The following is a 22,091-nucleotide window of genomic DNA, read 5'->3' as shown; positions in this document are numbered from 1 at the left end:
ATGTCCTGCATTAACAAGAATTCTTCACCAGAACATCTGAAATTAAGCAGAAAATATAACTTTATTCCTAGCATCTGTGAAGTTTTGGTCAATTTATTTGCTTTTCCTTAAAGAAAACTATGGACTAACAATATCTTCAAAATTATCTCTTCACATACAATAGCTATCAGTCATTGAATGCAGACATGTAACTTGAAACTATGCTAAGCAACTTGCATATAATATCTTACTTAATCCTTAAAATGTATAGCTATCATATTCATTTAAGGGGAAGGGAAGTAGGCTTAATGAGCTCAGCCAAGTTTACAGTCACAGCCCAAGGGACTAGCTGAATCTCACTGCAGAAAAAGGAAAATCCTTATGACACTGGACACACACTTACATTACATAGCCAGGACAGTGATTGCCATTTGTTATATTGAGTGTTGGACAGAAGTTTCTTCCCAAAAACTCATTATGCTGTAAAGCCTATATAACACAAAAAGCAAGGCATGATGATTTTAAATTTCGAAAACTTTTCAAAGAATTGTCACAATTGAATCCTCAAGTGTAGTCTTTATAGTAATTTTTTATTTGTTCTTTTTAGATATACATGGCAGTAGAGTGCATTTTGGCATATTATACATACACAGAGTACAGCTTATTCTAATTATGAGCCTATTCTTATGGCTATACATGATCAGAGTTACCCTGGTTGTATATTCAAATACAAAGCTAGGAAAGTTATGTCCAATTAATTCTACTGTCCTTTCTATTACTGTCTTCTGTCTTTTCTCTTCATTTCCATTTGTCTATTCCAATCGACTTCTATTCTTCACCCCTATTGTCCCTAATAGTGGCTTAGTATCTGCATATTGAACAGAACATTTGGCCTTTGCTTTTCTGGGGTTAGTTTATTAAACTTACTATGATATTTAAAGACAAACCAAGTTTCATATTTGCAGTCTGTCACAACAAAGTGACTGAAGTTGTTAATTAAGAGGTCCAGAGTTGGGATGTTGTTTCCAATTAGCCAAGAAGGAAGAACTCTTGCTAGATAACCTCATAGCCCCTACCTCCTGCTCTCTCTGTGTCATCCTACAACCTTATAATTCTAATGATACATTGTTGTTCATTAAACACTGAAGACTTATTATAATGACATTTCCTGTTCTTTTCATTAAAACCACTTAAAATGATAGGTAATAGACTCTTGGTTACACTGTATTAAGGCACCTTTTTTTTTTTTTTTTTTTTTTTTTTTTTTTTTTTTTAGTTGATTAGCTTGCTAAACAGGGTTGAGTGTTACATAGCCTTTGTTTCTTTTATAATTTCCCTTTCAACATGATCTATGTATTCTAGTCTCCCATCTCCTCACTTCCTTATTGAATAGAAACAATGTTTTGCATCAGTCAATCTTTCTGCTTTACTATGAGATTTATTCTCCCCACCCTTTCTCATCCTCAAACAACAGGATGACAGAAGGAAAACCCCAGATGACTCCCTGACCTTGTGGTAATGAAGGCTATTAGAGATTCCCCATCCATTTCTCTTGAAAAAAAAAATTCTTGGGTGGGAGATGGTCCTAAGTCAAACCAGGGAAGGTAAAATGGGTAGGTTTTATTTTCTCTGTTCCCATCTTGGAGACACACTCACAAGGACAGAAAAGGACAGCTTACCATAAAGCCATAATAAGGAATGCTGAAGAAGTGAACCCATGAGAATTGAGTTATCCTGGTTCCAAAATACAATGACAGACCCAAAAGAATCTACACAGAGAAAAAGTATGAATTAGAACAGTCCAAGGATTTCAAGAAGAATTATAAGAAGATGCTTTCTAAGAACTCTACAATCTTCTAAACATTTCTGCTAGGAACAACTCTTGAAATTTTTGCACTTATTCTACACATTAACCTTCATTTGCATGTTCAAACCTCTGCATGACTAAGGCTGTTTATAGTTTTAAGTTAAGGAAAATATACTATAAATATACTATAAACTATACTATAAAATAAACTATAAAATAGGATTCTTAAGTTTCTTAAACTACTTTATAATTATACTATGTCAATTCTTTGTCCTCAACTTCCTCTGCAAATGTATATAATAAAAGATTAAGAAGTATACTTGTCTCTTGGTATCTAAAGAGCCCAGGTTCAGGACCCATGCATACAGATACCCAAATCTATAAATGCTCAAGTCCCTTTATTTTTAAATAGCATAATGCTTGCATGCAATCCCAAGTAAATTGTTTATACTTTAAATATATGTATCCTTCATATTTTAAATCACCTCCACATTTATCATAATATGTAATAGCATAGAAATGCTATGTGTGTAGATTTTACCATATACATATAGCCATATATACTAAGTAGCTTAGGGAATAATGAATAAAAAATAGAAAAAATTGAACATATTTAGGACACACACAATTCTTGTTTTGTAAGTTTTCTGTTTGTGGTTGATTGCATCTTAGAATGCAGAATGCATGTACTATGGGCCTTATTGTGCTCACTATTCTAATTATATCCCTACATTGTGTTGCCCCTAATAATCCTGAAAATCTAGAAACATATACAAGAACATTCCTGAGCATCACATACTCCTCTCTACTCCCATATGTTAATAAGTGTTGTTATTTACAGTGTTTGCATTTTGTATTCATGATGTGAATATTAAATTAGGCTTCAGAATTGCAGGCTTCAGGTTTCCCAAAGGCTAGAACTGATAAACTAAATAATGCAGTGTAGTGCACCAGAAAAATGTGGTAAATGTCTCCATTTAATGCTAGAAAAAAGCAGTATAACAATGCTGACTCAGGAAGGAGTGTTGGAGATGAATGAGAGGAAAGGCTGAGTTCCACCTCACTCTTGTCCTAACTGGTGTGAGGTGTGTGGGGATATGCACACCAATGAGAGTGCTGGTGTGCCTGCAAACATCAGACTTGACCTAACAAGTGCCTGATGGACAATATGGACTCTCTGAATAAAATGCAATTTTATGACTGGCTTTTAAAATTCTACATGGAGACTTTTAAATAAAAAATCAAAGTATCAATAAATCAAACAAAACATCTTTTTTTTTTTTTAGATTGAAGTACATTTCCTTTACAGTAGATGAAATATAAACAACACTTATCACTTCTCATTAATTATTCATTGGTAGTTGCCAGATTCGGAAACAGAGAACTAAACTTTGGCAAGAGTATGTGCTAAGCCATGCTTGAATGGTTCTGCCAAAATGAACCCTAATATTATGAATAATTATAATTCAATAATAAGAAGTGTTTAATAAAGAATATGTGCTTTGTGAGTGTCATTGGAAGACATCTCTTCCTACTGTAGTTTGAGCATGTCCCTATAGCTGATGTTGTAATGGATGGAATGTGGACATTTATTCTATTCATCTGTTGATTCATTTATGTTTGTGCTAATTTTGAGAGCATAAATTACAAAGACTTAGTAACCTATATTTTTATAAAAAAAAGATTAAAGATAAATATATTAATGTAAGAGATCCTCAGGATCCAGGACAATGGGGACCTAAAACTATGGATTTTAGAATTTCCAATAATTTTAAAATATTTTCAAAATGCAAGAAGCATTGGAACTAGACTGTCATTACACTTCTCATGGAGCTTCACTTTCACTTTGGGGGGTAGTGAATCCAACCAAACCTCTGCTGCTTACACAGCCTGCAGTTCTCTAACACCAGCATGAAAGGCAGGCAGAGAGCTGTGTGTTTGTGAGGGAATCAGCTATTTTTTCTGTTTTTTGAAGTTCCAATTTATCAAGATTTCATAATATGTCACCAAAAAGTCTCTATTAAAAGATCATTAGTAAGAACATGGTGCCTAAGTTAAGTAACTAGAAACCAGCAAAAGAGATGAGATAACACTCCTTAGGAAAGTGTTATCTTCTCTAATGTAAACTATACTTCAGTCTGTGGCCTCCTGAAAGAGTCCCATCTACCAAATCCCCAAATATGGATTTACATGACAGGAAAGTGAAGAAGAAACAAGGGTGAAAATGCATCCCAGAGAAGCACAGTACACACTCACCATCAGAAATGTAAAATAGGAGTCCATGATACGGTTTGCAGTATTTCCATCAGTGTGTCCTGCTACTATGGCCAGGGTCATGGAAATGGATGAAAAAGCCACAGCCAAGAGGGTTAAGAACATGATGAAGAAAGTCTCTACTCCTGGCTTGGATACTTAAAAAAAGAAGGGATTAGTCCAGTGTAGCTCCCTGTGTATTAGGGAATATTTATTGTGCCAATATCAGTATAACATTGAGAAGATATTTATTGTGCCAATATCAGTATAACAGGACAAAAAAGTCACCCACTATTCCAAACAATTTTATTGTTTCTGTCACATAACTGAGAGGATGTATTTTCAGATTTAAGTCCTTATAGACAAATTGCCACATGGTTCTATGGTTCAGAATAGGAGTCTTAAGTTTCTTAAATTACTTTATAATTATCACTAGTTAATGTTCTGTGTCACATGATCTGAGGATTTGGGAACAGCTACAAGAACACTGATGAGGAATCTAGTGCTCTAGATCTTGTGCCTAATTCTTATGCCATAAGTATTATTTGTAAAACGGAAGGTTGTAAACTCCATTATTGGTTCAAATTCTATAATGTGTTGTCAAAGAAATTTCTGATGTGTGTGAATGTGTGTGTGTGGGGCGAGTATTTATCTGTAAAACATATATAAATGATAATTCAATAAGTCTGGGGTGAAGCCAGAGCATAATGCACAAATGATATTGTCTATTTCGTCAAACAAGTAATTTCATTAAATCAATAAACCCCTAAGTTACCATCTTCCTCTCATTTGAAAAGTGAGCAGGGAGAGAATATATATATATATATATATATATATATATATATATATATATAGATTTTTTTTGCATCTCTATGTGTCTCTATAGAAACTATAGATGTTACTGCCTATTTATATTTCATATCTATATTGAGATACATGTCGAGAGAGAAAAACAATAGAAAAAGACAATAAATATTCCAGCTCCTCTAACACAGTTTCAAATACTTTAAAAAAGTCAGTCTATGTTTGTGTAAGACAAACAGCATCTGTATTGTTTTATAGGTGGCAACAGGTAAATTATAGTTTTATAAGTAGTTTTAAAAAGTTCATTTAGAAAGTCTAGAAAAGCATGTACATTCTAACTCGCTATTTTAGAGAGGATACAGTAGATGTGTACTTTCTCCCTTATAGCTTCTTTTTACAGTTTTGGGATCCCAAAACATGTTTGCAAACAGAAGTTAACTTCTCCACATATCCAAGAGTAAAGACACATCCTCTTTTTCTTGTTACTTACCGACCATGAAGTATAGTGTACAAATACATACAAAACTTGTCAACAACATCTCGAGTAGTAAATCAGATAAAAGACTTCCAAAGAAATAAGATGACACTCTGTAATACCCACAGGAGGACTCATGTCTATAGAATATAAATATATACCAACACGCCAGGTTAGTTTACAAAGGCAGAGCCCAGAGGAGATGCTGCTGTGCAGACTCTTGCTGCCACCAGGTCTAACCCTGCAGCTGCCCACAGGCCCTGGGCTGATTTCCCAGGCCCTTCCCACCTCAGGTGCAGCTCCCATGGGGCATCAGCACCTCTCCTGCTGCTGCCCACTCTGGCCCCATATAACCCTTCCAGCAATGCAGAGTCTGCATCTCCTCACTCTCCTCAGAGACTCTGCTTTCCCTCTGAGACTGGCTCTGCCAGAAGAAAGGATTAATCTCAGTGGTACAAGGGACTATCTTTTCCTCACTTTGCAATGTGAAAGTGATGTTGCTACCCTCCAAGCCTCCAATGTAGCTGAAGATCCCCCAAACTCTTTTCAATTCCATTCTCATGTTAAAACATGAAAATGATTTCCTTCTTTAGTGATCATGCTTTCCAACAATACATCCTTATTAGATACCAAATCTTAATCTTTGCTATTCCAAACACTTCTCTTTCCAAATTCCAAACTGTCTCATCCGTGTCTTCATTCCTTTCCTTTCTGATGATTCCTGTCCTGGGAATGTGGGCATGGGCAAGTCTTTAAACAGTACAAGGAATAAAACCATCCTGCTCTTTCCTGTAAGGCTCCCCTCTGGCTCTCTCCACTCTGTGACCCACTCAGGGCTGCGCTTGGCCACGTACTTTGTTAACTTCATATCTTATCTCCAATTTGCTGCTAACGAAACACTTAAATGCCTACCAAATCCCCTGAATTTTTCTTGAGAGGGTCCTTATGATGTATTACTTTTTAAAAACAAAAGACACATCTTACTCTCTTTACTCCTCACTTTCTCTGAAGAATTGGGATTAGTCAACCACACCTCATCCTTGACATTTCTTTTCCCTGGGTAGCAGCCCTCACATGCTCTTGATTTTCCACTCCATTGAAGACTGCTTTTCTCAGTTAATATTGGTAATCCTTATATATACTTCAAAAGTTTGTGTTGTTCATGATAAATATATTCAATTTAAATTTCAATTTAAATAATAAGGAATGGAATAGTAATGAAAAGGAAAGAAATTTTTCAGTAATCCCCATTTTCAAATCCCTGGCCCAGTACAGGATGGAAACAGTTTGCCCACCAGCCAGCAGTGCCCTTTCCCTGAATAGAGGCCAACTCACACAAAACGCTTCTTCTGGAGCACAAAATGCTGTACCGTCCATTTGCTGAAGCCACACTGGTAGGCCATTAGGTAGAAGAGCATCAGTGCTCTGTCAGGAAAGAATGGGAATAAAAGCAGCTCAGTCAAGTCACACTGTTAGGTTGGTTTCTTCCCACAGAACTCCTTCCAGAGTAGAACTCTTCTGGTTTAAACAGACAGGAAAGCATCACCTCATCAGGTCTCTCCCTGTGTGTTCTCGGTGGGGCCCTAGTTATATCACATAATAGCACATGTTGAAATTTCTGTGTGGTTTGCTGTGCACTGACTTGTATTCATTAATTTTTGTTTTTATTTATGTTAAAGAAATAACCCCGAAGGCCATGGTACTAGGAAGTATGTCCTTAGGGGAGTATAAGGTTTAGATGAAGTTATGAGGGTGGAGCCCCTGTGATGTGATTGGTGCCCTTGTAAGAGGAAGGAACCCCAGACACTCTGTGCTATGAGAGATGCAGAGGGAAGGAGCCCTCTACAGTTAGGGAGGGGACCCTCACAGAAGCCTGACCAGCTGGAAGGGGACTCTGACCCCAGAATTACAGACTGTACAATTGAAACAAAATGAAGGTTTCTCATGTAAGTCACTGAGTCTATGATGCTTTGCTATTACAGCCTGAGCTAACACTTAGATCAGAAAAATACTCTCATCTTCAGTTTAACTCACAAAAATGCTGAGTATAATTCCTAATATATGAAGAGAAACATTAAGTGAAATAAAGCTCCAAAGGGTTAAGGTATTCAATTACCCAATTTGGTTTTAAAGTGAAGTAACAAGAGAATAGGGCATGGGCTGGGGATGTGGCTCAAGTGGTAGCACGCTCGCCTGGCATGCATGTGGCCCGGGTTCGATCCTCAGTACCACATACAAAGATGTTGTGTCCGCCGAAAACTAGAAAATAAATATTAAAAAATTCTCTCTCTCTCTCTCTCTCTCTCTCTCTCTCCCCACTCTCTCTTTAAAAAAAAAAAAAAAAAAGAGAATAGGGCATGTGGAGGAAAATGCCAGAGAGTGGAGGGCACACACCCAGGACCATCAGAAAGCCTGGACACCATCCTTGAGGTGGGATAGCCTATGGAGTTTCCAAAGTGATAAAAAGGACATCAAACTGATGTTTATTCATAATGAAAATTGCCGGGTTTCTGTTCTCATGACTAAAAGGCTCAGGGGTCACTCTAGTTAAACTGGGCTAACTGGGCTGCACGAAATAACCACACAAGAGACACAAATACCTTTTTCTTTGGGGTCGCTGTGATGGCTCCTCTGACCTTAAGGGTCTGCAGAAAGAGAGAGAGCAAGAGCACGCGCTGACCCCTTTTATTGAGGAGAAGCTATTCAAATGAGGCAAGGGGTCAGGTTTCAGGGGCTGAGTCTATCTTCATGATGTCCACTGTCAGCAGGTTGACTGACACCTGGGTAGGCCACACCCAAGGGCACAGTAAGAGGAGGGGACACACACAAGGCACTTCCCTGGAAGATTCTATCCTAAACAGGGCAAGGGTTATATTACAAAGGAACAGGTGAGCATAGCTTCACCCATGGGGCTGTAGCAAGACACACCCATTTCTGTGACTGAGAGCCTCAGCACCCAGCTGGGGAGTGTAACTCAGTCACCCGTAAGGTTGGCCTCCCACAGAAAATGAATTCAATCACCTGTATGAAGAGTATCAATATGTACATCTCTGTAAAATAATTGAGGGGTAGCAAGCAAAGTGTCAAGTTAATTTAAGCTTCAACAGAAATAAGGATTTCATGGGAGCTTGACAACATCCTTGAAACAGGGATGGGGTTCCCTGCCTAAGCAGAAAACTAAACTGACAGGGAAGATAATGGTGTAAACATGTAAAGAGAGGATGTGTGCATCATTCAAAGGACTTAAAAACAAGGAAACTTTTTTTTTTTTTTTTTTGGTTACCAGGGGTTGAACTTCTAACTTTCATCATTTTTATGATGAAAATGTTTGAAATATATGCTCACTAATTTTGAATTATACATTATTATTTGCTGCATTCACCACCCTGCTGAATATATCTCAAGGAAAGCAAAACCTATCCTTCTTACCTTACTGAGAGTTGTACTTTTGACCTTCATCACATCATTTCCTGCATATTTTAGTTTCTGGAACCCCCCATTCTACTGTTTTAAGAGTCCAATAGTGTCAGAATTTACATATAAGTGATACCATGTGGGTTTTTTTTTATCTCTTTGGATTATTTTACTTAAGCATAATGTTCTCTCCAATTTCATCCATGTTGTCAAAAATGGTAAAATTTTTTCCTGAGTCTGAACAGCATTCCCTTGGGCATACACCCATTTTCCTTATTCATTCCTCATCTGATGGACACTTGAATTGATTCCTGAATTGACTGTTGTGCACAGGGCTGCAATGAACACAGGGGTGCAGATTCCTCTTCAACTAACTGAATTAAAACATTTTGTGTAAATACACTGAAGTGGGATTACTAGATTTAAATATATTTTTTAAAAATACATCTTTTTCTTAATTTGTTTAGCTGTCATCACAACCCATTAAGGCTATGAATTCAAAGGAGCTCACAGTCTACACTGGATTCAAACCCAATTCCTTAGTTACACAGTTAGAAGATGTACTATGACACCACTTGATTCCAAAGAAGAGTACTAAACCACTGGCCTTCACAGCAATTTTAAATGAAGGACTGATAATAATGTTCAAAGGAAGCTCTAACCACTTGGTTCCAGAGAGAAAGCGGAGACATCATTTTCTAATCGAAACAATCAATCACTAATCATCTAATCATTAAAGGAGAGTTAGATGAACCACACACAGAGGCCATTTTCACATAGTCCAAAATCTTCTAAAAATGTAGCAAGTGACTTTAAAAAATGCAAATTCAAAAAGGTTAGTGTCCAATTTCTCCAGAAAACATTTGAAAAAACAACTATATTCCTGTATGTCTATGGATTTTTCTACCAAAACATGTGATGGTCAGCTTTTCACTTTCTTAACACTGCAGTTGATGACAGATTTCTCACTACTTTTCCCACTGGCTTCCTGCTGCACAGTATACCTGGTTCATGGCTTCAAAACCCTGTGATTGTGCTTGGCTTGGTTAAGAAATGGCATCTATGCAGGGCATAAATACTAACAGAGTTGTAAAAAAAAAAATCCAGAGATTTCTGCCTTTAGAAGGTAAAAAAGTGACTTAACTCTGGAAAACAGATGTAATAATTGTCTCTTCATAGGTAAACACCATCTACTTCAATAAATGGAAAATTCACTATACCTGAATACAGAATTGAATTTTATGGTTATTCTTTCATTCAAAAGCAAACAACAATAAGTGTTGGCGTGGATGTGGGGAAAGAGAAACACTCATACATTGCTGGTGGGACTGAAAATGGTGCCACCAATATGGAAAGCAGTACGATGACTCCTTGGAAAACTGGGAATTAAACCACATTTTTACCCAGCTATCCAACTCCTCAGTCTATACCCAGAGGACTTAAAAACAGCATACTACAGGGACATAGCCACATCAATGTTAATAGTAGCACAATTCACAATAGCCAAATTGTGGAACCAACCTAGATACCCTTCAGTAGATGAATGGATAGAGAAACTGTGGTATATATACACAATGGAATATTACTCAGCAATAAAAGAGAATAAAATCATGGCATTTGCAGGTAAAGAGATGGAGTTGGAGAATACAATGCTATGTGAAGTTAGTTAACCCCACCACAAACCAATTGTTGAATGTTTTTTCTGATATAAGGAAGCTGATTCATAGTGGGGTAGGGAGGGGGAACATGGGAGAAATACACAAACTCTAGATATGGCAAAGGGGTGGGAGGGGAAGGGAGGAGACATCGGGGTAGAAATGATGGTGGAATGAGATGGACACTATTATCCAAAATACATGTATGAAGACACAAATGGAGTGAATATATTTTGTATAGAAGCAGAGATATGAAGAATTTGCCTATATATGTAATATGAATTGTACTGCATTTTGCTGTCATAACAAATTAGAATAAAAAAATTAAAAAAATACAATTGACCTATATCTGGGATTCATTTTAGATTTTCTTTATGCATCTTGCTACTCAAAAGCAGAAGGCTTATTTTAAAAATGACATTTTTTTCTTTTCCTTCTTTCCTTCCTTATCTGTGGGGAATCAAGAATAATATTCTTCCTGTCTCAGGAATGGTTAATTAACAAGAAGAATAAGAAAATCAGTGTCATTAAGATGTTCAGACCTGGGAACTGGTACCAACAGTTCTGACAAAAAGCTACCTCAAGCACCATGTGTACATTATGCATATTTTTAAGAGGCAAACAATGAGTTTGTCCCAGAATTTTCCTTTAATAGCCCTTTGTTCTCCCTGTACAGAAGACAATAGCTCTGGAAATATTAGTCAACTATTTTCTCATATAATAAAAAATAATAAATTAATTTTTTAAATTTTTCTCAAATCCTTCTCACCAGGTGTAGTGGCCCATGCCAAAATCCCAGTGACTCTAAAGGCTGAGGAAGGAGGATCACAAGTTTGAGACCAGCCTCAGCAACTTAAAAAGGGTCTAAGCAACCTAGTGATCCTCTGTTTCAAAATTTTAAAGAAATAAAAAATGGGAAGTGGCTAGGAATGTGACTCAGGGGTTAGGAGTCCTGGGTTATATCCCCAGGACCGCCCCCCCCAAAAAAAAAACCCCAAAACAAAACACCATCTCCTCATTATTTGAATTATCATCAGCTCCTCAGGTAAAACCCAAGCTCCACTGTTCTCAACAGTAAAATGGGGATGAGATCATTCACTACTCTGGCCTTTGGGCCTTGGGAGGTAACACAGCCATAATCATGAAGCATGGAGCCCAGTGCCTATCGAGAAATGGTTCTCCATACGTGAAGTATGATGAGAATCCTGAGGTCTGAGATGTTGAGAATCTGTTTAGAACATGAGGCAGCTGTTGAAAATGTCATCAGGGGATGAGTTAAGGGCACATTAGGACCGAAACTAGAAAGGATCATAACACTGACTAGAGTGCTTTGCATAGGAGGGTCAGGAACAACTCATTCCCATCCACATATCCTATACTCTCAGGTCACACAAATACAAAAATTGAGGAAACTGTTTTATTACCACCAAAGAAAACATATCAACTTAATTATTTCAAAATTAAAAACATCTTTGCATAAAGGCATTATGAACTCAGTGAAAAGAAACCTACAGAATGGGATAAAGTATATCTAAATCATATATCTGAAAAGGGATGAAAAACTCCTAAATATAAAGAACTTCAATCATCATCAATAACAAAACACCCAAAACCAAACAAAACAATTTCAAAATTGGCAAAGAACTTAAACCAAACATTTCTCCCAAGAGTCTGTGGACCTGTTTTTTTAAAAAGAAAAAATAGTAAGTATTGGTGAGAATGTAAAAAAAATTGGAACTCTGTGTGCTGTTGGTAAGAACTATACATGCAGTAGAAGAGACTTTGGCAGGTCTTGAAAAAATTAAAAAACTTACAACATGATGCAGAAATTCTACTGCTGGGTATCTGCTCCAAGATACAGTTGAAAGAAGGATTCAAGCAGGTGTGTGTATACCCAAAGCAACATCATTCCAATAGCCAAAATGTGTAAGCAACCCAGATTTTCAGCAGTAGACGAATGGATAAATAAAATATAGTTGATACTTATATACAATTTGGTCTTAAAAGAGAAAGAAATTAAAACATGTTCTACAATTTAGATGAAACTTGAGGACTTTATGCTCAGGAAATAAGGAAGTCATGAAAAGACAAGTATTATATGACTTCCACATTGGTGAGATTTCTAGAATGGCCACATTCAGAACAAAAAAGTTACAGATGGTTGCAGAGGTGACAATGATGGGTGTGGGTAGTTACTCTAAGGTGGGTTGAAGATTCACCTGAGAAGATAAACAAATGGTCAAAGTTGGATGGTGTTGACCAGTGACAACATGCATGTATTTGATGCCACTAACTGTGCACTCTAAAGTGGTTAGAATGTGCATGTAATGTGTGTAATTTACCACCACACACATATATAAATTTTTGAAACTGAAAATTAACTCTTCCATTCAGTTTTCAGTACACTAATATTACCCCATAATAAAAAAGAAATGTTTACCTTGTAATGTCATAAATTTGAAATCTTAATGGATGTTCATGAACTTAAACAAAATGATGGCATTTTCACAAAATGGAGATCCAAATTTACTTACCTATTGTAGATTTCAGAACAAATATCCCTCAGCAAAAAGAACATGACACCGGTAACCAGTCCCACAACAAATGTAGAAATTATCTATTCAAAAAGAAAAGTGAAAAATGAAAGGAAAGAGTTTCAATTACAGGTAAGGCTTTTTATTACCTAATCAAATCTCTGCACTGAAATATACATGTTAAATGGATTGACCATAGTCACTGAGGAATTATCAAACAGTGATTGTTATTAGATACTTTCTAAGTTAAAATTGAAAATGTAAGGATTCTGTTTTTTTGGGTACTGACAGGACAAGGGAGCAGATGACCAGAAAAGCTAAGATTCTTCCCAGTGTCCACCAGGCACTGTCCATAAATGTCACATAGGTTAATAGCATGAGAAAGTCATTTGAAGAAGATGTTTTGGGAACAATATAAGACTTTTGACTTGAACTGAATTCTCATGTTTCATGCCAGTGAATGTGCACAATTTTATATTTCAAGGAGTTCAAATTAAAACTGGATGACTTCACTCCAATTGTTAGAAATAAATGAAATTTTGGGGCTGGGTATGTAGCTAAGCTACAGAATGCTTGCCTAGCATTTGCCAGACTTAGGGTTTGCTCTCAATCACTGCAAAATGAAGACATAAGTAAAATTTTAATACCACTCAAAAATTTTATCAATGGAATTTTGAATGATAAGTAAGTAGTGATATACACCTATTCAAACTGTTTGGAATTCCCACCTGCACAGGAAAAAGAGCATTGTCATAGTCACCAAAGCACATTGCCACCTGGGGGCATCCAAGTGCTTCAGTGACCATCTCCTCTGACATTGTTGTTTTTCAATACCAACCATTGAGGCCTACAGTAAATATGGCACACCTGACTTGCCAATTCTTTGCCTTTATCACCCATCTTCACTTATTCAGTCTGTGTGCTTGTCTCCCAGAGAAAATGGACCAATATTACATTTGCTCTTAGAATAAAAATCTCTTAAGGATGCTTCAGTGGGCATAAGGTCAAAGGTTATATTAGAATACATGTGAGGAATTATTCTTATAATTATACATGGGTTAACTATAATAATACAGAAGGTGGGAAAGTAAAGAAAACAAAACACCTTTCCAGGTATCTTGGAAATGTAAAAGTTTTTAAAAAATCTCAATATTACAACAATATCAAGCCATGAACTAATTTGTAATGGACAGTTGGAAAAATGGCAGCCAAGATGCAAAGAAAAGAACCATGATCTGTAAAGAATAATTGTAAGGAAAAGACTCAGGAAAGAAAATTATTGAAATCTTTCACATATGAGATATCCTTAAAATTCTTTTGCTAAATAAGATAAATATTTGGGGTAGTTTTGGGAATTCATTTCACTGTCATATTTCCAAAACCCTCAGATTCTGCTCTTTCTTTCAACTAGTCAAGCTTCCAAGATCAATGCTGATGTCTCTACAAGGTTCACATGTGTTGTTTATTCTTGCATGAAGAAAAAAAAAAAAGACATTGAGCAAAGTGAACATTTCAAAACAGAGTAAATGGATCTATGAGATTTGTGCATCTGTCTTCTGGTCTCTGTTCAAAATAGATGAAAGAAAGAAATTATCCAACTACATTATTCTGCCCTGGTTCAGATATACTTAAATAACATTTCTCATAGTGTGTTCTGAGGGATGTTTGTTAATAATTTAATGCATAGTCAAATATTTAATATGCATGTGGAAACAATGAAGCTTAGAAAGATATAAAGAACAAAAAAACCTCATTTTCAAGTAATCCATTCATTGCAATATCTTCCCAACATATCATCTCATTAAATGTCAAGTTGGAATCATGGCAATAAATAACTAAAATACAATAAGTCAATAAATAAAGGATTATCAGGAAGTCATTAAAACTTTTAATAGCTCCATTTACAAAAACTTAGAGAAATAAAAATCATGCAAGATTAAGAACCTTATGTCAGAGTCAGAAACAGTGGCATATGCCTGTAATCCTAGCAACTGGGAGGCTGAGGCTGGAGGATCACAGTTTAAAGCCAGCCTCATCAATTTAGCAAGGTGTTTCCAACTTAGCAAGACCCAGTCTTAATATAAAATATAAAAAGTTCTATGGATGTGTCTCAGTGGTAAAGCCTCCTGGGTTAAATTCTCAGTACCTAAAATAAAATAAAATAAAATAAAATAGTTTTGAACAACTAATAAAAAATAAATTAATTAATAAAAAAACTTAAACCAAGTATCAGTAAACTATGGCTCACAGACCAAAAACAGCCACTTATTTGGATAAGCCCACAAGCTAAGAATATTTTGCCAATTTTTTCAATTGCTGGGGTGGGGTAAAATATAAAGAATAACATTTCTTTAAATATGAAATTCAAAATTCAGTGTCCGTGAATAAAGTTTTAGTGGAATGCTGACATGTTCATTTGCTCACATATTAGCTGTGGCTGCTTTTATAATGAAGTGCAGAGCTGACCTTGTGAGAAAAACACCATGTGTGGCTCTGAAAGCCTAAAATATTTATCTTCTGAGCCTTTACCTAAAAGGGTTTGCCTGCTCCTGAGCTAACATTTCAACATTTAAAATCCTGAACAAGAGTTGTCCCACTGAGCTCAGGGATCTACCAGGTTCTTCCCTTACTGTAGAGACTACTGCTTCCCTGAACATTGCTGGAATTGCTTTTGGAGAACCGAGTTCAATGATGAGACGAGTAGGCTGAATGTGCTACCTGGAGGCTCTGAGCCTGCTGTTTGACTCTTAAGGAAGCCTAGGGCCCACACATGCACACCTGGTGTAAAAACACCTGTGTTCTAATAACGTCTTGCCCAGAACTACCATATGTTTCTTGGATAAGACACTTAAAAATCAATTTTAGAGACAAGTAAGAAAAGCCTAATGAACAAATCACTCAGAAGAATCAAATTATTACAGTGTCTTCCTGTTAAACAGTGGGCTACCAAAGTTAATGCATATAATTGACCTGACATTGTTCCAAATTACCTCAAGTCTATTATCTAAGAATAAAATATTGCTCTTGAACAACAGGAAACAAAAGTGTTTGAAAGAAATGCTAAAACACAAGGACTAAAGAAGTTCTAAGCAATGAACATCATCCCTGAAATGGGAATGCAGACTCTCATGTACATGTGGAGAGCAACACTTAAATACGAAAACTGTGCTACTCATGCTGAGAAGTCAGTTCACTAAAGCCTGCAATATGTCATATCTTAATACTCCACAGAAATACAATGATTGATCATAAAAATAATAAACCAAAATAACCAGCTAAACTGAATTCTCTAAAAATATTGGATAAATGAACTAAGAGAACCAGTATTTAGTGTGACACAGGGGTTAACACTAACTAAAAAACGGGCTAAAGATGTAGCCCAATGGCAGAGCATTGACCTAGTGTGTGTGAAGTTCTGGGTTCAATCCCCAGTATTGCAAACAAAACAAAACAAAATGCAAACCTTGAGGAATTATGAAAATTATCACAGAGTTGATCAAAAGGAGAATAGAACATCATTGCATCTTATTTAAGGGAGTTAAACCCAATGTGAATATAACTTCAAGTATGGTTATTTTCTGTGCATAAAGTGCACATTCTTGGGTTATGTATTGTTTTGCCAAGCTTAGAATCAATTAATGAGGAGGGTCAATTATAAGGAAGAGCATTCTGCCCACTGTCTCTCAGACAGTGGACAGAACAAACTACCTTCAGGAAGAAAAAATGACACTAGGTTGCTTCAACACCTGATTTCAATGGCATATCAATTCTCTTCTTCCCACCTCCAGCTCTCTCTCTCCTTCATTTCCATCTTTTCACTCCCTAAACCTTATGCATAGTTCATTCTACCATCTCACATGCACTGTATTTTTTTTTATTAGGCTATCATTTGATTCCTTCATAAGGAAATAAGATTCACACAAGTAGAAATTTAAATTTTTAACCCATTGTTCACTACTGTAGTAGAGTATTCAAATGAAACACATGATATTGGAATGTATCTTTGGAATGAATCAATAAATGATAATGGACAGCTCCTAGAAAATACCACAATTGGTTGAAAATTGTTTGTCAGAACATTTTTTTAGAAATAAAATTTTGACTAATATTATCCATTAGAGTTTGTATATATCACCGACTTAAAAGATTTATATGAGTAGGAACTTCATTGTTTTTATCACTGTGACAAAATAATTAAGAGAACTAAGAAAGATGATGTTATGATTTGGATATGAGGTAGCCACAAAAGCTCCTATGATAATGCAGAAACATTCAGAGGTGAAATGATTGAATTGTGAAAACTCTAACCTAATTAGTCATTCCTAGCTGGAATGGACTGGGTTTTAGCTGTAGGCAGGTGGGATGTGGCTGGAGGAGATGAGTCACTGGGGGCAATGCAGGGGATGCCCTGAAAGCACTGTTCTTCCTGTGGTCCCTTCTCCCTCTCTTTCTGCTTCTGGACCCCACCATGAGCTGAGCAGCATTTTGTGCTGGACTCATCCTCCACGATGCACTGCATTGTTCCTGGGCCCAGAACAATGCAGTAACTTCTCTATGAAAGGAAATTTCTGAAGCCATGAATCCCAAATAAATAAACATCTCTTCCTCTAAGTTGTTCTTGTCAGGTAAACTGGTCACAACAACACAAAAAACAATTAAAACAAGAGATAAATTTTATTTTGGCTCACAGTTTTAGAGATGTCAGTTTGTAGTCTGCTGGCTAAATTAATTTTGGGAATAAGATGAAGCAGAACATCATGACATATGGAAAAGGAGGAGGAAAGCTGCTCACCTCATGGCAGCCAGGAAACAGAGAGAGCAAGGAAGGGGTCAGGGACAAGATACATCCTTCCAAGGCATGCAACAGTGACCTACTTCCTCCCACTAGGCCCTGAGTGGTGCAGTTACATCACCTCCCAATAATGACATCAAATTGTAAATTCATGAATGGATTAATCTTTTGATGATGCCAAATGATACAGCCACTTCCAAAGAGCCCCACCTCTCAACATTGCTCCTTTAGAGACCAGCCTTCAACCATGAGCCTTTGGGGGACAATTCATACTCAAGACAATACACTAGATTGATTGGCTGTTTTCAAATTCTGAGTGGGAATGGCAAATAAATGAAAGTATGGGTAGAAAACAAAAGAATCCCGAATAAGTCTGTATTAGAAACAAATTGCTCCCACATGGGTATTTCACAGCATAACTGGGAGAATATGTCACTTACCAAAGTTGCCCAGTACTGGGGATTACCTGTAAAATTTTGGAATGAATGTCTGATGAGGCCAATGATCTGATGGACAAAGGAGGTGACATAGGGAATCTCCTTCCTGACCAAGCATCTTCTATTCTCATCCCTCGAGCGTTCTTCCAGTTCAGTTTTTGTGTCATGGTAGAAAGTGGACTTGGAAAAATGAATAGCTAGTTCTTTTATCTCTGAATCGTCTGTCCTTGAACACATTTCAGTCTTGTAAACTTCGGAATAAAAGTGGATAATAGGCCACAGATTACTATACAGATTACTAACTCACTCTTAACAGATTACTACTGATTTCACAAGTTTTTCTGTGATCTCTTATTTGTATAACTCCCAAATTCTAAAGCTTGAGTAGAAAAAGTAATTCACATGCTCATTCATAAGTTAAATAAAAATACACACAGTACTCACTTTCAACAATATCTATTTGTTCATTGCAAATGACATGCAAATTCACAAAGCCATGTTTTAATGTCACCACATTGCTAAACCTCAGCCAAATTAATTAGGCAGAATTATGTAAATGTGAAGATTTTACATACCTTCATAGTCTTCTGAATCTCTCTTTATTACACCATCAGTGATATCCAGGAACAATTCTGCAGGATTATTGTAGAATTTGCAGGGAAAACCTACAAAATAAGACACCCAAATAACTCAAGCTGATAGTCTTGGAAAGTATAGAAGACTCACCTCAGAGGATGCAGGATATGAGGATGCTGGATGTGAGGGTAGGGAAGACAGACTGAACAACTCTTTCCTAATCTTTTTGCTCTTTTCTGCCCTCACTAACTTATCCTTTCCTCTTTTTTATTCAATCACACAACATTTCAACAACTATCTGTCTCCCAGGCAAAACCCCAACTTATTCCAAACCATTTTTGGACTCTTCAGAACATTTTACATTATTTCTTAACTCTCATAAATCTTCAAACCCCAGGAAGCTATCAGTATGCTCTGGTGCTTATCAGTACTTCTTCAAAAATCTAAATGTAGCTCCAAAAATGATATTGCTCTCTGAATTCACCTAGAGAATGCTTGAATGTCAATAGGCAGGTCAGCACATTGCTTTGCAACCTACTAAATTCAGAGATCCCAATGGTCACCTCTCAAGCTACCATAATTCCAAATAGACAACAAATTTTCAGAGCAGCGTTATGAAGAGAATGTGACCAGCACAGTACATGTGACATCTTACCTCAACTTCCTGTGGCACAATCATCTAAACTTACTCTGACCTCTGAATTTAATTCCTTCTAGTTAGTTTTACATGACAATACAATGCATATTGGCACATCATACATAAATGGAGTATATCTTCTCCTTCTTCTGGTTGTACACAATGTAGAGTTGCACCAGGCATGTAATCAGGTATGTAAATAGGGCTAATGTCCAATTCATTCTAATCTTTAATCCAAAGTACCTCTCTTCTTCCCAAGTGCCCACTGTAAATAGGGGTAATGTCCAATTCATTCTAATCCTTAATCCAACGTACCTCTATTCTTCCCAAGTGCTCACTCCCTTATTGTGAATTAGTATCTTCATATCAGAGACAATATTCGGCCTTCGGTTCTTTGAGTTTGGCTTATTTTGTTTAGCACAATATTCTCCAATTCCATCCATTTACTGGCAAATGCCATAATTTCATTCTTCTCTAAGGATAAGTAATACCCCACTGTGTGTATATATACCACATTTTCTTTATCCATCAAGCTGTTGAAGGGCATCTAGGTTGGTTCCATAGTTTAGCTATTATGAATAGAGCTGCTACAGACATTGATGTGGCTGTGTCACTGTAACATGCTGATTTTAAGTCCTTTGGGTATAAAACAAGGAGTAGGATAACTGGGTCAAATGGTGGTTTCATTTCAAGTTTTCTAAGAAATATCCATACTGCTTTCGAGTATAAATCACCAATTTGCCGTCCTACCAACAATATATGAGTGTGTCTTTTACTGTACATCCCCACCAACATTTATTGTTGCTGGTGTTCTTGAAATTGTCATTTTGATGGATGTGAGTTAAAATCTTAGAGTAGTTTTGATTTGCATTTCTCTAATTGCTAGAGATGTTGAACATTTTTTCATATATTTGTTGATTGATTGTATTTCTTCTTCTGTAAAGTGTCTGTTCAGTTCCTATGCCCATTTATTGATTAGGTTATTTGTGCTTTGGGTGTTTAAGATTTTTGAGTTCTTCATATATCCTGGAGCTTAATGCTCTATCTGAATTGCACCTGGTAAAGATTTTCTCCCATTCTTTAGGATCTCTCTTCGAATTATTGATTGTTTCCTTTGTGTGAAGTAGCTTTTTAGTTTAATTTCTTTCCATTTATTGGCTCTTGAATTTACTTACTTTGCTTTAAAAGTCTTGTTAATGAAGTCATTTCCTATGCTGACATGGTGAAGATTTGGGCCTGCTTTTTCTTTTATTTTGTACAGTGTCTCTGTTTAGTGCCTATGTCCTTGATCCACTTTGAGTTGAGTTTTGTGCAGGGTGAGAGATAGGGGTTTAATTTCTTTTTGCAACCTATGGGTTTCTAGTTTTTCCAGCACCATTTGTATAGGAGGCTATCTTTTCTCCAGTGTATATTTTTGGTGCCTTTGACTGGTATGAGATAACTGTATTTATGTGGGTTTGTCTCTGTGTCTTCTAGGCTGTACCATTGGTCTACATGTCTGTTTGGTGCCAATATCATGCTATTTTTGTTACTATGTGTCTGAAGTGTAACTTAAAGTCTAGTATTGTGATGCTTCCTCTTCACTTCTGTTGCTAAGAATTGCTTTGGCTATTCTGGTTTTCTTATTTTCCCAAATAAATTTTGTGATTGTTTTTTTCTACTTCTATGAAGAATGTTTTGTGTATTTAAATGGAATTTGAGCTGTGACTCTTTTTTTTCTTACTTTTTTTATTGAATGGAATGCATTACAGTTCTTTTTACACATATACAGCACAAGTTTTCATATCTCTGGTTGTATATAAAGTATGTTGATACCAATTCATGACTTCATACATGTACTTTGGATAATGATATCTTTCAGTTCATTGTCCCTGGACTTCCCAGAATCTCATTTGTTTGATTTTTTTTTTAGTGACAGAAATTTAATAAAAATAATTTAAGAAAAATTGATTATTTACAACTATATTTGTGGTCATGGAGAAACATCTATAATCATATGCAAAAAGCGCTAAAATTAAGCAGATAGATAAGCTGTTAAAGAAATCATAATATTCAATCTGAAATAAAAAGAACACGGCATCTCAGAAATTTTGGCCCATTAAGTCTGATTCATGACCATAAATTCTATTGAGTAATAGTCACTTATACCACTCAAGACATAAATCTTCAATCTAATGTTACTAGAAAATGCAGTAGTATCTCCATGAATCCTCACAAAGGCAGAGCAAGACCATGTGTCAGGGAAGTACTGGAAAACCACAATGGGTTTCATGGTCAAAAAGGCAATATTTTTGCAAATAACCCAATCAATACATGGACTAAGGAACAGAACAGATACTTCACAGAAGAAATACAATCAACAAATACATGAAAAAATGTTCAACATCTCTAGCAATTAGAGAAATGCAAATCAAAGTTACTCTAAGATTTTATCTGATTCCAGTCAGAATGGCAATTATCAAGAATACAAGCAATAAGTGTTGGCAAGGATATGGGGGCAAAGGTACACTCATATATTGCTGTTTGGACTTCAAATTGATGCAACATGCTGGAAAGCAGTATGGAGATTCCTCAGAAAAGTTGGAATGAAACCACATTTGACCCAGCTAGCATACTCTTTGGTTTACACTCAAAGCCCACTACAGTGACACAGCCACATCAATGTTTGTAGCAGCTCAATTCACAATAGCTAAGCTATGGAACCAATATAGTTGCCCTTCAGCAGATT

At 36.3% G+C, this 22,091-nt stretch overlaps 1 protein-coding gene across 1 annotated transcript in view; it reads right to left on the bottom strand.

The window, feature by feature from the left end:
* Positions 1–6,649: 6,649 nt before the first annotated feature.
* Positions 6,650–22,091, bottom strand: part of LOC144251245 (broad substrate specificity ATP-binding cassette transporter ABCG2-like) — a 45,420-nt gene continuing 29,978 nt past the window's right edge. The window contains exons 8-11 of the mRNA XM_077794271.1: positions 18,726–18,815; positions 18,154–18,401; positions 12,922–13,004; positions 6,650–6,743 (exon numbers count right to left, since the gene is read on the bottom strand). Coding sequence (XP_077650397.1) covers positions 6,650–6,743; positions 12,922–13,004; positions 18,154–18,401; positions 18,726–18,815 — 515 coding nt within the window. The remainder of the gene's footprint in view (positions 6,744–12,921; positions 13,005–18,153; positions 18,402–18,725; positions 18,816–22,091) is intronic.

The sequence above is a fragment of the Urocitellus parryii genome (genome assembly GCF_045843805.1).
Source record: "Urocitellus parryii isolate mUroPar1 chromosome 10 unlocalized genomic scaffold, mUroPar1.hap1 SUPER_10_unloc_3, whole genome shotgun sequence".
NCBI classification, from domain to species: domain Eukaryota; kingdom Metazoa; phylum Chordata; class Mammalia; order Rodentia; family Sciuridae; genus Urocitellus; species Urocitellus parryii.
Note: the sequence above shows the minus strand (reverse complement) of the source record. Positions and strands in the feature narration are given on the sequence as shown.